This window comes from Oncorhynchus mykiss, chromosome 19, assembly GCF_013265735.2.
Source record: "Oncorhynchus mykiss isolate Arlee chromosome 19, USDA_OmykA_1.1, whole genome shotgun sequence".
NCBI lineage: Eukaryota > Metazoa > Chordata > Actinopteri > Salmoniformes > Salmonidae > Oncorhynchus > Oncorhynchus mykiss.
In genome coordinates this window covers 33,542,626-33,555,454 of record NC_048583.1, presented here as the reverse complement: position 1 = coordinate 33,555,454, position 12,829 = coordinate 33,542,626, and the positions used below count along the sequence as shown (strand labels likewise).

The following is a 12,829-nucleotide window of genomic DNA, read 5'->3' as shown; positions in this document are numbered from 1 at the left end:
TCAACTTGTCCTTTGTTTAATCTTATTCAGGATCAGGACAGGGTGTTTTAGTAGACTTCCTCTTGCAGCGAACAAGGATACAAATAAATAATATTTACAGTCTACAAATAGCCCCGTTTGTCTGTGTCCGTTCCCCTTAGGCGAGTTGGAGCTGATCTCGAATGAGCCAAGAAGCCAGTGTCAGTTTAGTTGCTGATCTAGAGTTGTAGCATGGAGAACTCACCACTATTACACAAGTTGCTGCGGTTTATTTTCTGTATTGCCCAACACCATAGACTAAGACTGCTACCTTGACCAGCTTTAGGTGCCACCAAGTATGTATCGAAGTGTATTATTAGCTGACCTGACTTCCGTGGCTAGCGTTGCAGCAGCCACTCTCATTAACCGGATCAAGGGATTAGGCTAATGTATGTAGGACACAACCATGCCAGTTCTATTTCTGTACACCTGCCTTGCATACACAGACAGGGTCATTCTATGGGAGAGACTGAGAGGGGCATTCTCAACTCTGTCTCAGTTGGAATTACGACAGAGAATGCTACCATCTACCTGAGGGGTCCCTGGGACATCATTCACTTCAGCTGTCCTGGATCAGAACATACCGGGGTCTTCAGACCATGTGTGTTTGAAATGAGACCGTCATAAAAGCTTGGATCTTGGCCGTGAGGTGCTCAGATGACAAGGGTGCTGATGGAGGACACCAACATATTCCCTCCTAATGTATCTGTCTACAGGTTGTCAGCCGAGGGGGAGACTGCCGTTGGTGTTTACTTGTTGATAATAGGTAATTATTCTGTCTTCCTTGCCAAAGTGATATATTCCCATACTGTTGATAATATAGAGTAGACAACTTTCACAAAATAAATAAGTGGTGACTTATGTTGGGTAGGTCGCTTTCTAAATGTAATCAGTTACTAGTTAGTTGCCTGTCCAAAATTGTAATCCGTAATATCATTTTTGGGTTACCCAAACTCAGTAATGTAATCTGATAACTTTTGAATTACTTTCCTGTTAAGAGGCATTAGGAGACATAAAGGATCCATCAGGTGGAACAAACTTAAACTTGCACTTTAAAAAAAATAATCTGAATTTAATGTAATTGAGAAAACAAAAAGGTGTCGTAATATATATTTTTCGCAAATATCCTTTAACAGTATGGGTACTCCCTGTTCACTCATGACTGCATGGCCAGGCACGACTCCAACACCATCATTAAGTTTGCCGATGACACATCAGTGGTAAGCTTGATCAACGATGAGACAGCCTATAGGGAGGAGGTCAGAGACCTGACCTTGTGGTGCAAGGACAACAACCCCTCCCTCAGCGTGATCAAGACAAAGGAGATGATTGTGGACTACAGGAAAAGGAGGACAGAGCACGCCCCCATTCTCATTGATGGGGCTGTAGTCGAGCAGGTTGAGAGCTTTTAAGTTCCTTGGCATCCACATCACCAACAAACTATCATGGTCCAAGCACACCAAGACAGTCGACGAGAGAGAGGGCACAACCAAATCTATTCCCCCTCACGGCACTAAAAGATTTGGCATGGGTCCTCAGATCCTCAAAAGGTTCTACAGCTGCACCATCGAGAGCATCCTGACGGGTTGCATTGCTGCATGGTATGGCAACTGCTCGGCCTCCGACCGCAGAGCACTACGGTTCTTTACATCACTGGGGCCAAGCTTCCTGCTATCCAGGAAGCTCTATACCAGGCAGTGTCAGAGGAAGGCCCTAAAAATGGTCAAAAACTCCAGCCACTCAAGTCATAGACTGTTCTCTCTGCTACCGCACGGCAAGTGGTACCGGAGTGCCAAGTCTAGGTCCAAGAGGTTTCTAAACAGTTTCTACCCCCAAGCCATAAGACTCCTGAACAGCTAATCAAATGGCTACCCAGACTATTTGCATTGCCCCCCCCCCCCCCTCCCCCCCCACGCTGGTGTTACTCTCTGTTATTATCTTTGCATAGTCACTTTAATAACTCTACCTACATGTACATATTATCTCAATTACCTTGACACCGGTACCCCCGCACATTGACATTGTACCGGAAACCCCCTGTATATAGCCTCACTATTTTTATTTACTACTGCTCTTTAATTATTTGTTATTCTTCTCTTACTTTTTGTAGGTATTTTCTTAACTGCATTGTTGGTTAAGGGCCTGTAAGTAAGCAGTTCACTGTTAGGTCTACACCTATTGTATTCAGCTCATGTGACAAATAAACATTTATTTTATTTGTGAATTTAAAAGTAATCTAGTTTTTTCAAAGTATCTGTAATCTGATTACAATGTGTTTTTCCAGGTAACGTATCTGATTACAGTTCCTTTTTTGTAATCAGATAACATTGAACAGATTACATGTAATGAGTTACTCTCCAACCCTGTGGGTGACTTTGTTGTGACATTGTTATGATAATGTTATACGTTTTTTTGTTTACAATTTCAGGGTGGCTTTCCTGTCTAGGTAATGGAGTGGTGATTCTACTGTTGGTCAAGCAGAGACACAGTCTTGAGCCACAGGACTTACTCACTCTCAATCTGGCTGTGTCCGACGCTGGCGTCGCGATCTTCGGCTACTCCAGAGGGATACTGGAAATCTTCAACTTGTTCAGGGACGACGGCCTGCTGATCAAGACCATCTGGACCTGCCAGGTACAGTAGGAATGTTGGTTGGTAGTTTTTTGTTGTTGATTCATATTACCCATATGGACTTATAAGAAGATTTGTAATTCTAGTTGTTATTATTTAATTACTATTTTAATGCCTTGAATGAGATTCAAGAGCACTAAATAGATTTACATTGAAAGCATTTTTGACATTGTCCCAGATCTTGGGAAATTCAACACAGAACTACATTAGAGCTACACAGATAAGATCAGCACATTAACATCTTAGAATTTCAGGGTGAAATCAAGAGGTGATTCTCTGATCTGAATAAGCTCAAGGACAACTTGTACAATAACATATTTTATATGGTATTGTAACTTAGCATTTTTCGACTATTAAGAAATAAAGTATCAGTTTAACAGGAAATTAAAGCAACTTCCCTTAGTACTGTTACCGTGGCTACCCAGGACTCCCACCACTCCATTTGACAGACGACTGGAATAAATGACAGAAAGAACAACATCACATTCCACCAGAGAAGAGTGTGTGCTTTTATCCTGCATTAGTCAGTCTACCTGGCTTGTACCCTGAGAGTCTGGTTAGAGGGTGATGACACAACATGGTTTGGAAAGATTCCTTCCGTTCCCTCAGGTTGGCAGAGAGCTGCAAGCACTTCATCCTAATCTGTGTGTGTGTGTGTGTGTGTGTGTGTGTGTGTGTGTGTGTGTGTGTGTGTGTGTGTGTGTGTGTGTGTCCGTCAGGTGGACGGCTTCCTGATCATGCTCTTTGGGCTCATCAGCATCAACACACTGACATCCATCAGTGTCGTTCGCTACATCAAAGGATGCCAGCCCAGCTATGGTATGTAGTCTATGCTGTGGCCCTGCCAAGCCTGAGGGCTGCTGGCTAGGTCCCATGCCAGGGCATGCAGGGTTGGGGCTGAAGCTTCCCCTGGTCAAGTTGCTCAGGGCATGGCACCCTGGCTCAATGGCAGCCACTATAAACTCATTATTCTGCTGCTCCAGGTTAAGGCCTTATGCTGTTCAGGGCTCCCTGACCGCCGGCTAGATGGCACAGATGGAACTATTAGAGAGCGAATCATGAATATAATCTCAGTTGTCCTACTTGTTTTTTGTGAAATCCCCAAATAATTTGTTTCTTCCCCATGTTTCGTCATATAATACCATCTCTGTTTAGTAACTACATGTCTTGTCTTTCAGCTCATTATAACAACCACTGTAACGTTGCCGTGGTGATTGTGGCAGTGTGGCTGTGTGCCCTCTTCTGGGCTGGAGCGCCCCTCGTGGGCTGGGGGAGTTACACAGGTAGGACCCTCTCAATGTAGCCTCTGAAATTCCAGACCTAGGGAAACCGCATTAGAACATTGGTTACATTGTGGGCATCTCGCTCACCTCTCTGATAAAGTAGATTATTTTGGTCATGTAGTGTATGTGGACACGTGCTTGTCGTCTTATTCCAAAATCATGGACATTAATATGGCGTTTGTCCTCCCTTTGCTGCTACACCCTCCTTCGCTCTTCTGGGAAAGCTTTCCACGAGATGTTGGAACATTGTTGCGGTGACTTGCTTCCGTTCAGCCATGAGCATTAGTGAGGTCGGGCACTTGTGCTGGAGATAAGGCCTAGCTCGCAGTCGGCGTTCCAATTCATCCCAAAGTTGTTCCATGGGGTTGAGGTCAGGGCTCTGTGCAGGCCAGTCAAGTTCTTCCACACATATCTCAACAAACCCTTTTTGTATGGACCTCGCTTTGTGCACAGGGGCATTGTCATACTGAAACAGGAAAGGATCTTTCTCAAACTGTTGCCACAAAGTTGGAATCATCTAGAATGTCATTGTATGCTGTAGTGTTAAGATTTCTCTTCACTGGAACTAAGGGGCCTAGCCAAAAGCATGAAAAACAGTCCCAGACCATTATTCCTCCTCCACCAAACTTTACATTTGGCACTATGCATTGGGATAGGTAGCTTTCTTGTGGCATCCGCCAAACCCAGATTCGTCAGACGGACTGCCAGATGGTGACGCGTGATTCATCACTCCAGAGAACTTGTTTCCACCACTCCAGAATCAAATGGCGGCAAGCTTTACACCGCTCCAGGCGACACTTGGCTTTGTTAATGGTGATCTTAGGCTTGTATGCGGTTGCTCGACCATGAAAACCCATTTCATGAATCTCCAGACGAACAGTTATTGTGATGATATTTCTTCCAGAGGCAGTTTGGAACTCAGTGAGTGTTGCAACCGAGGACAGATGATTTTTACGCGCTTCAGCACTAGGCAGTCCCGTTCTGTGAGCTTGTGTGGCCTACCACTTTGTGGCTGAGCCGTTGTTGTTCTAGACATTCCACATCACAATAACAGCTCTTATAGTTGACCAGGGCAGAAATTTGATGAACTGACTTGTTGGAAAGGTGGCATCCTATGACGGTGCCACGTTGAAAGTCACTGAGCTCTTCAGTAAGGCCATTCTACTGCCAATGTTTGTCTATGGAGATTGCATGGCTTTGTGCTCAATTTTATATACCTGTCAGCAATGGATGTGGCTGAAATAGCCCAATCTACTAATTTGATGGGGTGGCCTCATAATTGTGTGCATATTTGTTGTAATATATGCACATACAAAAATATGTGGTTAAAAGGAGTTGATTGATCAATGATCATTATAACCAATCAACCTGGTTAATTCTTTGTTTTCCACCTTGCAGCTCGTAAGTATGGGACGTGTGAGATAGACTGGGTCCAGGCCAGGTTCTCTGTGTCGTACAGACTCTATGTCATCCTCATCTTCACCTTCAACTTTTTCATCCCATTCGTGGTCATATGGTTCTCCTACGTGTCCATCATCCGGACGGTCAACAACAGCCATAAGTCCAGCAGAGGGGGAGCAGCCAGCGAGAGAGAGAATCAGTTGGAGCGCAGTATAACAACGGTGAGTGCGGGAGCTCCCAGTCTACAAACGATTAATAGCTGCAGGATTTGGTACATGTTCCATAATGGTGAATGCTGTGGGATTCAAAGTACAAATTGAATCTAGCATTGTGTCTGCTGATGGTCTGCTCTTTTAGCTGTAAACTGCTTTGATTTCATTATAATTTTAGTCCAATGCAAGGTTATAATGTCTTCAGAAGGTATTGGTTATGTCAGTGTTTGTGGCTATGCATGTAGTGTACACTCAACGGCCAGTTTATTAGGTACACCACCCCGTTCACGAACATGGATCGCTCCCACAGACACCGAGTCACATGGCCGTGGCTTGCTATATAAAGCAGGCATCAAGGCATCCAGTTACTGTTCGTTTTAACATTTAGAATGGGCAAAACGAGTGACCTAAGCGACTTTGAGCGTGGTATGATCGTCCGTGCCAGACTCGCCAGATCCAGTATCTCAGAAACGGCCTCCTGGGCTTTTCACGCATGACAGTGTCTAGGGTTTCCAGAGAATGGTGCGACAAACAAAAAACATCCAGTCAGCGGCAGTCCTGTGAGCGAAAACCGCTCGTTGATGAGAGTTCAAAGGAGAATGTCAAGAATCGTGCAAGCTAACAGGCGGGCCACAAACAGGCAAATAATGGTGCAGTGGTGTGCAGAAAGGCATCACGGATGGGCTATTGCAGCAGACGACCACACAACGTTCCACTCCTATCAGCTAAAAACAACAGGGAGCGGCTCCAGTGAGCACGCGATCGCCAACGTAGGACAAATTGAGGAATGGAAAAACATTGTGTAGCACCATCCAATCTGTAGCAATTGCGTGATGTCAGCATGGACTAGAGGTCGACCGATTAATCGGAATGGCCGATTTAATTAGGGCCAATTTCAAGTTTTCATAACAATCGGAAATCGGTATTTTTGGCTGCCGATTTGCCTATTTATTTATTCCTTTATTTATATATATATATATATATATATATATATATATATATATATATATATATATATATATATATATATATATATATATATATATATATATATATATATATATATATATTGATACCTTTATTTAACTAGGCAAGTCAGTTATGAACACGTTTTTATTTTCAATGACGGCCTAGGAACGGTGGGTTAACTGCCTCGTTCAGGGGCAGACGACAGATTTCCACCTTGTCAGCTCGGGGGATCTAAACTTGCAACCTTACAGTTAACTAGTCCAACTCAAAAACGACCTGCCTCTCTCTCGTTGCACTCCACAAGGAGATTGCCTGTTACGCGAATGTAGTAAGCCAAGGTAAGTTGCTAGCTAGCATTAAACGTATCTTATAAAAAACAATCAATCATAATCACTAGTTAACTACACATGGTTGATGATATTACTAGATATTATCTAGCGTGTCCTGCGTTGCATATAATCTGACTGAGCATACACGTATCTAAGTATCTGACTGAGCGGTGGTAGGCAGAAGCAGGCGTGTAAACATTAATTCAAACAGCACTTTCGTGCGTTTTGCCAGCAGCTCTTCGTTGTTCGTCAAGCATTGCGCTGTTTATGACTTCAAGCCTATCAACTCCCGAGATGAGGCTGGTGTAACCGAAGTGAAATGGCTAGCTAGTTAGCGCACGCTAATAGCGTTTCAAACGTCACTCGCTCTGAGCCTTCTAGTAGTTGTTCCCCTTGCTCTGCATGGGTAACCTGCTTCGATGGTGGCTGTTGTGTTGCTGGTTCAAACCCAGGGAGGAGTGAGGAGAGGGACGGAAGCTATACTGTTACACTGGCAATACTAAAGTGCCTATAAGAACATCCAATAGTCAAAGGTTAATGAAATACAAATGGTATAGAGGGATATAGTCCTATAATTCCTATAATAACTACAACCTAAAACTTCTTACCTGGGAATATTGAAGACTCATGTTAACAGGAACCACCAGCTTTCATATGTTCTCATGTTCTGAGCAAGGAACTGAAACGTCAGCTTTCTTACATAGCACATATTGCACTTTTACTTTCTTCTCCAACACTTTGTTTTTGCATTATTTAAACCAAATTGAACATGTTTCATTATTTACTTGAGGCTAAATTGATTTTATTGATGTATTATATTAAGTTAAAATAAGTGTTCATTCAGTATTGTTGTAATTGTCATTATTACAAATAAATAAATAAACAATTGGCAGATTAATCGGTATCGGCTTTTTTGGTACTCCAATAATCGGTATCGGCGTTGAAAAATCATAATCGGTCAACCTCTAGCATGGACCAACATCCCTGTGGAACGTTTCTGACTTGTAGAATCCGTGCCCCGAACATTTCAGGATGTTATGTAGGGGTCCGATCCGGTACTAGATGGGTGTACCTAATAAACTGTCCTGTGTGTGTATGTTATACCAACTCCCTCCTCCTCCCCCAGGTGTCTCTGATCTTGTGTTCAGCCTTCCTGCTGGCCTGGTCTCCCTACACAGTCATCTCCATGTGGTCTGCCTGTGGTCACCAGGTGCCTCCTCTCCACAGCATCCTGGCCAGCCTGTTTGCTAAGTCAGCCAGCTCCTACAACCCCTTCATCTACCTGGGCCTGAACTCCAAGTTCAGACAAGACTTCAGAGCCCAGTTCCACTGCCTGCACCACAAACCGGACCTCTCCCACAGGCCCGACGAGGTGCAGATTGACCTGGACATTATGGAGGTGAATGGAGGGGTGGATGACCTGGACTCTGGGGTAGAGCTGGGTAGTGAAAGGGGTGTGGAGGAGAGGGGGGAGAACCAGAGTTGTCCTCTTATGCCCCCGATGATAGCCCCGGCTCCCAGTCATCGCCTGTTCCTGAGGAAACTCAGTGACTCTGGGCGCCTGTGAGCTCTGTCTCTTTGTTTCTGTCTCTGTCCCTCTGTTTCTCTCTTTCGGTCTCTCTCTGTCTCTCTATTTCTCGGTCTCTGATTCTGTCTCGCTGTCTCTCCCACTCTCTCTCTCTCTCTCTCTCCACAGCGGAGCTCAGCTCTCACTGTTAACTGTTCACCTCCACAGCACTCTGATCGCCTGTACACACGTACATTTTTCTCACAGCACAGCAACCGTCTGGACTTACTTTTTTTTTTTTTTAATCAAGAGAAGACATTGGTTTTGGCCTCACCTGAATTATTTGGAATCACTGATGTTGAAGGATTTACAGTATGTGACGGCACTATCAATTTAGGGTCTAAGTTAAATCATATTTGTTTTACATGTTACTCTAAAGCTGTAAATAATTTAGTTATTTAAAAAAAAAAAAAAAATTGGTTTTAGGTTTGTACGCCGTCCCAAAAAATAACTTCCAAATGCTCATCAATCAACGATGACTTGACTCAAAGGGGGTTATATCAGGCGCTGATGTTGTACATTAATTCTCAGTCACTCACAGAGGGCTTGTGTGCAGAAATAATGAGGTGGAGAAGTGAGAAAAGGCTCTGCCTTGACCTGAAGTCGCTAATCTGGGTTTTGTCCCCCCTCTGCCCTGTGGGAGCCCTGAGGGAGCTTGGGAAACTGGGAGAATGTGAGCCAGCCCTCACAGGGAGACTGGCTGGTACACAGCTGAATCTGTTGGACCAAGAGGAGAAAGCGGAAAACAACACAACAACCACAGAATGGAAAGAGGTTACTGTTCAATTCAGTACAGCTTTATTTGTCCTCTTATTGCAGTGCAACAACACACTGAAACAAGAGCAACAATCCATAGACACGGGTAACATAAAAACAATGACTGTGAAAGAGATACTGCAATAAATATCAGTCATGTGCAAATGACAAGTAGGATTACTGTAGTACTGTGGAGTGTACTGTACTGTGGCCTGGAATTAGGAAGGATATAGGATATACTGTATGAGGGTAACTCCACTCCAGAGGCTGTGGTTTTATTGGTCAGCTTGTGCGTCTGCTGAATAAATATTACCAAGTCTCCCCTCAATAAAACAAACACAAGCCACTGTAATCCAGTTGGGTTCAACAATGGAATTATAACTGAACAAGTTAACAATAGTCTCCCTTTGTAATAACAGCCTGTCTCAGATAATGACAAGGTAATGGCTGCCGTAAGTCCCCTTTCTCTTCTATGAGTAATTATAAACCACAACACAGTGGCTGCGTCCGAAATGGCAACCTATTCCCTATTTAGTGCATTACATTTGACGCGGGCCCTGGTCAAAAGTAGTGCACTTTATAGGGAATAGGGTGCCATTATGGACACACGAGTGACTTCAGAGTGAAAGTTACCTCAGGACTCCGCGGCAGCTGGAATTTCAGCAGGACTAATGACATGGGACAGGCACACAATAACCCATCAGGGGTCCCCATAACTGACCAAACACAGCTACCCCAGCCCTGCCAACACCACGAGCACGGTGACACAAAATAAACCAATCCACCCCTCCAAGAAAATACCACAAAAACATCAGCTTGTTAGTGAAATCCCTCTTTCTGGAAGAAAGAGCATCTCTAATCTATGTTCGTTTAAATGTGATATTCAACTTTTTAGATGATAGTTTCTCATTCATTTTACTTTGACAATGTTTTAACAGAAAAGTACTATAAATTTTCCCTCAGACATAGGACCATCAAGGTTCGAACTTGAAAGCAGTCTGCATTCACAAGTCTAGGCTGAATCGCATCCGGCCGTGATTGGGAGTCTCATAGGGCGGCGTACAATTGGCCCAGCATCGTCCGGGTTTGGCCTGGGTAGGCCGTCATTCTAAATAAGAATTTGTTCTTAACTGACTTGCCTAGTTAAATAAAAGTGAAATAAAAATAAATAAACGTACACAGGATGTTGAATTGTTTAGAAAGTGTATACCAAAATGAATAACAATCTGATGCGCCTTGTTGCTTGTGGCTATGGCAAGGAATAGAAATGCATTTGATATTCCTTGGTCTATGGTGGCATGGTCAGAGGATGAGCCTTGAACTCTTGAGTAGGTTGCTGTGTTTCTCCAATCAAGTCTCCCAATATACTAAATACATTACAGCGACCCATTCTGCTTGGCCCATGCTGAAACAGCTATGTCAGTTCTCTTTTTGTCAGCTCCTCAGTCTCACCCCACATGGCTGAGCATGGAGTCACAGGCCAAGTTCTCCTTGTGACCATCACCTGCTTACTTAGCAACACCCAGCCAAGCCTACACTCTCCGTTAGCTTTATAGTATAACTCCTGCCATGCTGAAATGTTTGTTGGTGTTTTCAATTAGGCGGAGTAATGTACTGTAAATGCATGCTCCGAGAGGTTTATATGTAGTGCTGGAGGAGTAATGAAATGTGTGTCATTAGAATGTGTGGAGTATGTGTCCCAGTCCCCAGAGAGAACCGACGCATTCGGACCTGCCTCTCGAGGGAAAGTTCCCAGGTCAAATCAGACCAAATACTATTTCAAATACTTCAAACTGAGCTTGATTTTGAGCGTACACAGACACCGTAGAACAGGTTTTAGATACTCACCTTCTTCTTATGGAATCTCTTTCTTTCCTTCTTTCTGAATGTTGGCAGTGAGGGCAGGCAACACTTCACCCCAGGTGATTTACGTGATCGTAGCCTTTTTGACATAACTACAACAACTAAATCTGACATTAACATAATCACTGGCTACACTGATGCTGTGATGGTGAAAGGCCATACTAACACCTGGACCATGGTGTCCGGATGGCACCCTAGTGGCTTTGGCTTCAACAAGAGGAGAGGTTCAGGTTATCCCTAGTTTATCTGTCTAACATTGATCTCACTGAGCTCCACTGGGACTCTGTCCAGAAGAAAATATTGAGAGGATGGCACTCTGCCGTTCTGGAGGACAAAAAGACATGATGAGAATATCAAGCAGCTGTAGGGGTTGTCATGGTGACCTCCTCTTCCTTTTCTCTCTGACAGTGAAAGGGATGGGGATTTTTATAACAATGATGAACATGTGTATCTATGGAGCATGTAACAGTGCCCACAGAAAATACTCACACCCCTTGACTTAATTCCACAATTTGTTGTCTTACAAATGGGATTCAAATGGATTTAATTGCATTTTTTTTTTTGTCAACGCTCTACACAAAACAAATTCTAGCATTTGAAAAACAAACAAAAAAACACTAATATATCTTGATTACATAAATATTCAACCCCCTGAGTCAATAAATGTTAGAATAATCTTTGGCAGTGATTACAGCTTTGAGTCTTTCTGGGTAAGTCTCTTAAGAGTTTTCCACACCTGGATGGTGCAACATTTGCCCATTATTCTTTGAAAAATTCTTCAAGCTCTGTCAAGTCGGTTGTTGATCATTGCTAGACAGCCATTTCCATGTCTTGCCATATATTTTCAAGTAGATTTAAGTCAAAACTCTAACCTCGGGAACATTCACTGTCATCGTGTAGATTTGGCTTTGTGTTTTAGGTTACTATCCTGCTGAAAGGTGAATTAATCTCCCAGTGTCTGCTGGAAAGCAGAAAGAACCAGGTTTTCCTTTACAATTTTGCCTGTGCTTAGCTCCATTCCGTAAATGTTTTATCCTGAAAAATCTCCAGTCCTTAACGATTACAAGCATACTCATAATATGATGCAGCCACCACTATGTTTGTTAATATATGGAGAGTGTTATGAGTAATGTGTTGTATTGGATTTGCCACAAACTTAACACTTTGTTTTCAGGACAAAAAGTTAATTGCTTGCTGCATTTTTTTGCAGTATAATTTTAGTGCCTTGTTGCAAACATGTTGCATGTTTTGGAGTATTTGTATTCTGTACAGTCTTCCTTCTTTTCACTCTGTCAATTAGGTTAGTATGATGGAGTAACTACAATGTTGTTGATCTATCCTCAATTTTCTCCTATCACAGCCATTTAACTTTGTAAAGGTTTTAAAGTCACCATTGGCCTCATGGTGAAATCCCTGAGGGGTTTCCTTCCTCTATGGCAACTGAGTTAGGAAGGACGCCTGTATCTTTGTAGTGACTGGGTGTATTGATGCACCATCCAAAGTGTAATTAATAACCAACATGCTCAAAGAGATATTCAATGTCTGCTTTTTATTTATTTTTACCCATCTACCAATAGGTGCCCTTTGTTGAGAGGCATTAAAAAACCTCCCTGGTCTTTGTGGTTGAATCTATGTTTTAAATTCACTGCTCGACTGAGGGACCTTACAGATAATTGTATGTGTGGGGTACAGAGATGAGTTAGAGATTAAAAAATCATGTTAAACACTATTATTGCACACAGAAGGAGTCCATATAGCTTATGTGACTTGTTAAGCAAATTGTTACACCTGAACTTATTT

The 12,829-nt window shown here is 43.1% G+C and overlaps 1 protein-coding gene across 1 annotated transcript; it reads left to right on the top strand.

Moving 5' to 3' along the window:
- Positions 1–217: 217 nt before the first annotated feature.
- On the top strand, positions 218–8,656 carry opn6b (opsin 6, group member b). The gene is made up of 6 exons (XM_021573989.2): positions 218–784; positions 2,447–2,652; positions 3,369–3,468; positions 3,828–3,932; positions 5,331–5,554; positions 7,970–8,656. Exons 1-6 carry the CDS (start codon positions 676–678, stop codon positions 8,408–8,410), a joined length of 1,185 nt encoding a protein of 394 aa, XP_021429664.1. The 5' UTR covers positions 218–675; the 3' UTR covers positions 8,411–8,656.
- The last annotated feature ends 4,173 nt before the right edge of the window (positions 8,657–12,829 follow it).

Excerpts from the sequence above, each read along its gene's own strand:
- opn6b (XM_021573989.2), top strand. The coding sequence starts at position 676 with ATGACAAGGGTGCTGATGGAGGACACCAACATATTCCCTCCTAATGTA. Across the intron at positions 785-2,446 it reads TGTTTACTTGTTGATAATAG|GGTGGCTTTCCTGTCTAGGT; the intron begins GTAATTATTCTG and ends TTACAATTTCAG. Across the intron at positions 2,653-3,368 it reads AGACCATCTGGACCTGCCAG|GTGGACGGCTTCCTGATCAT; the intron begins GTACAGTAGGAA and ends TGTGTCCGTCAG.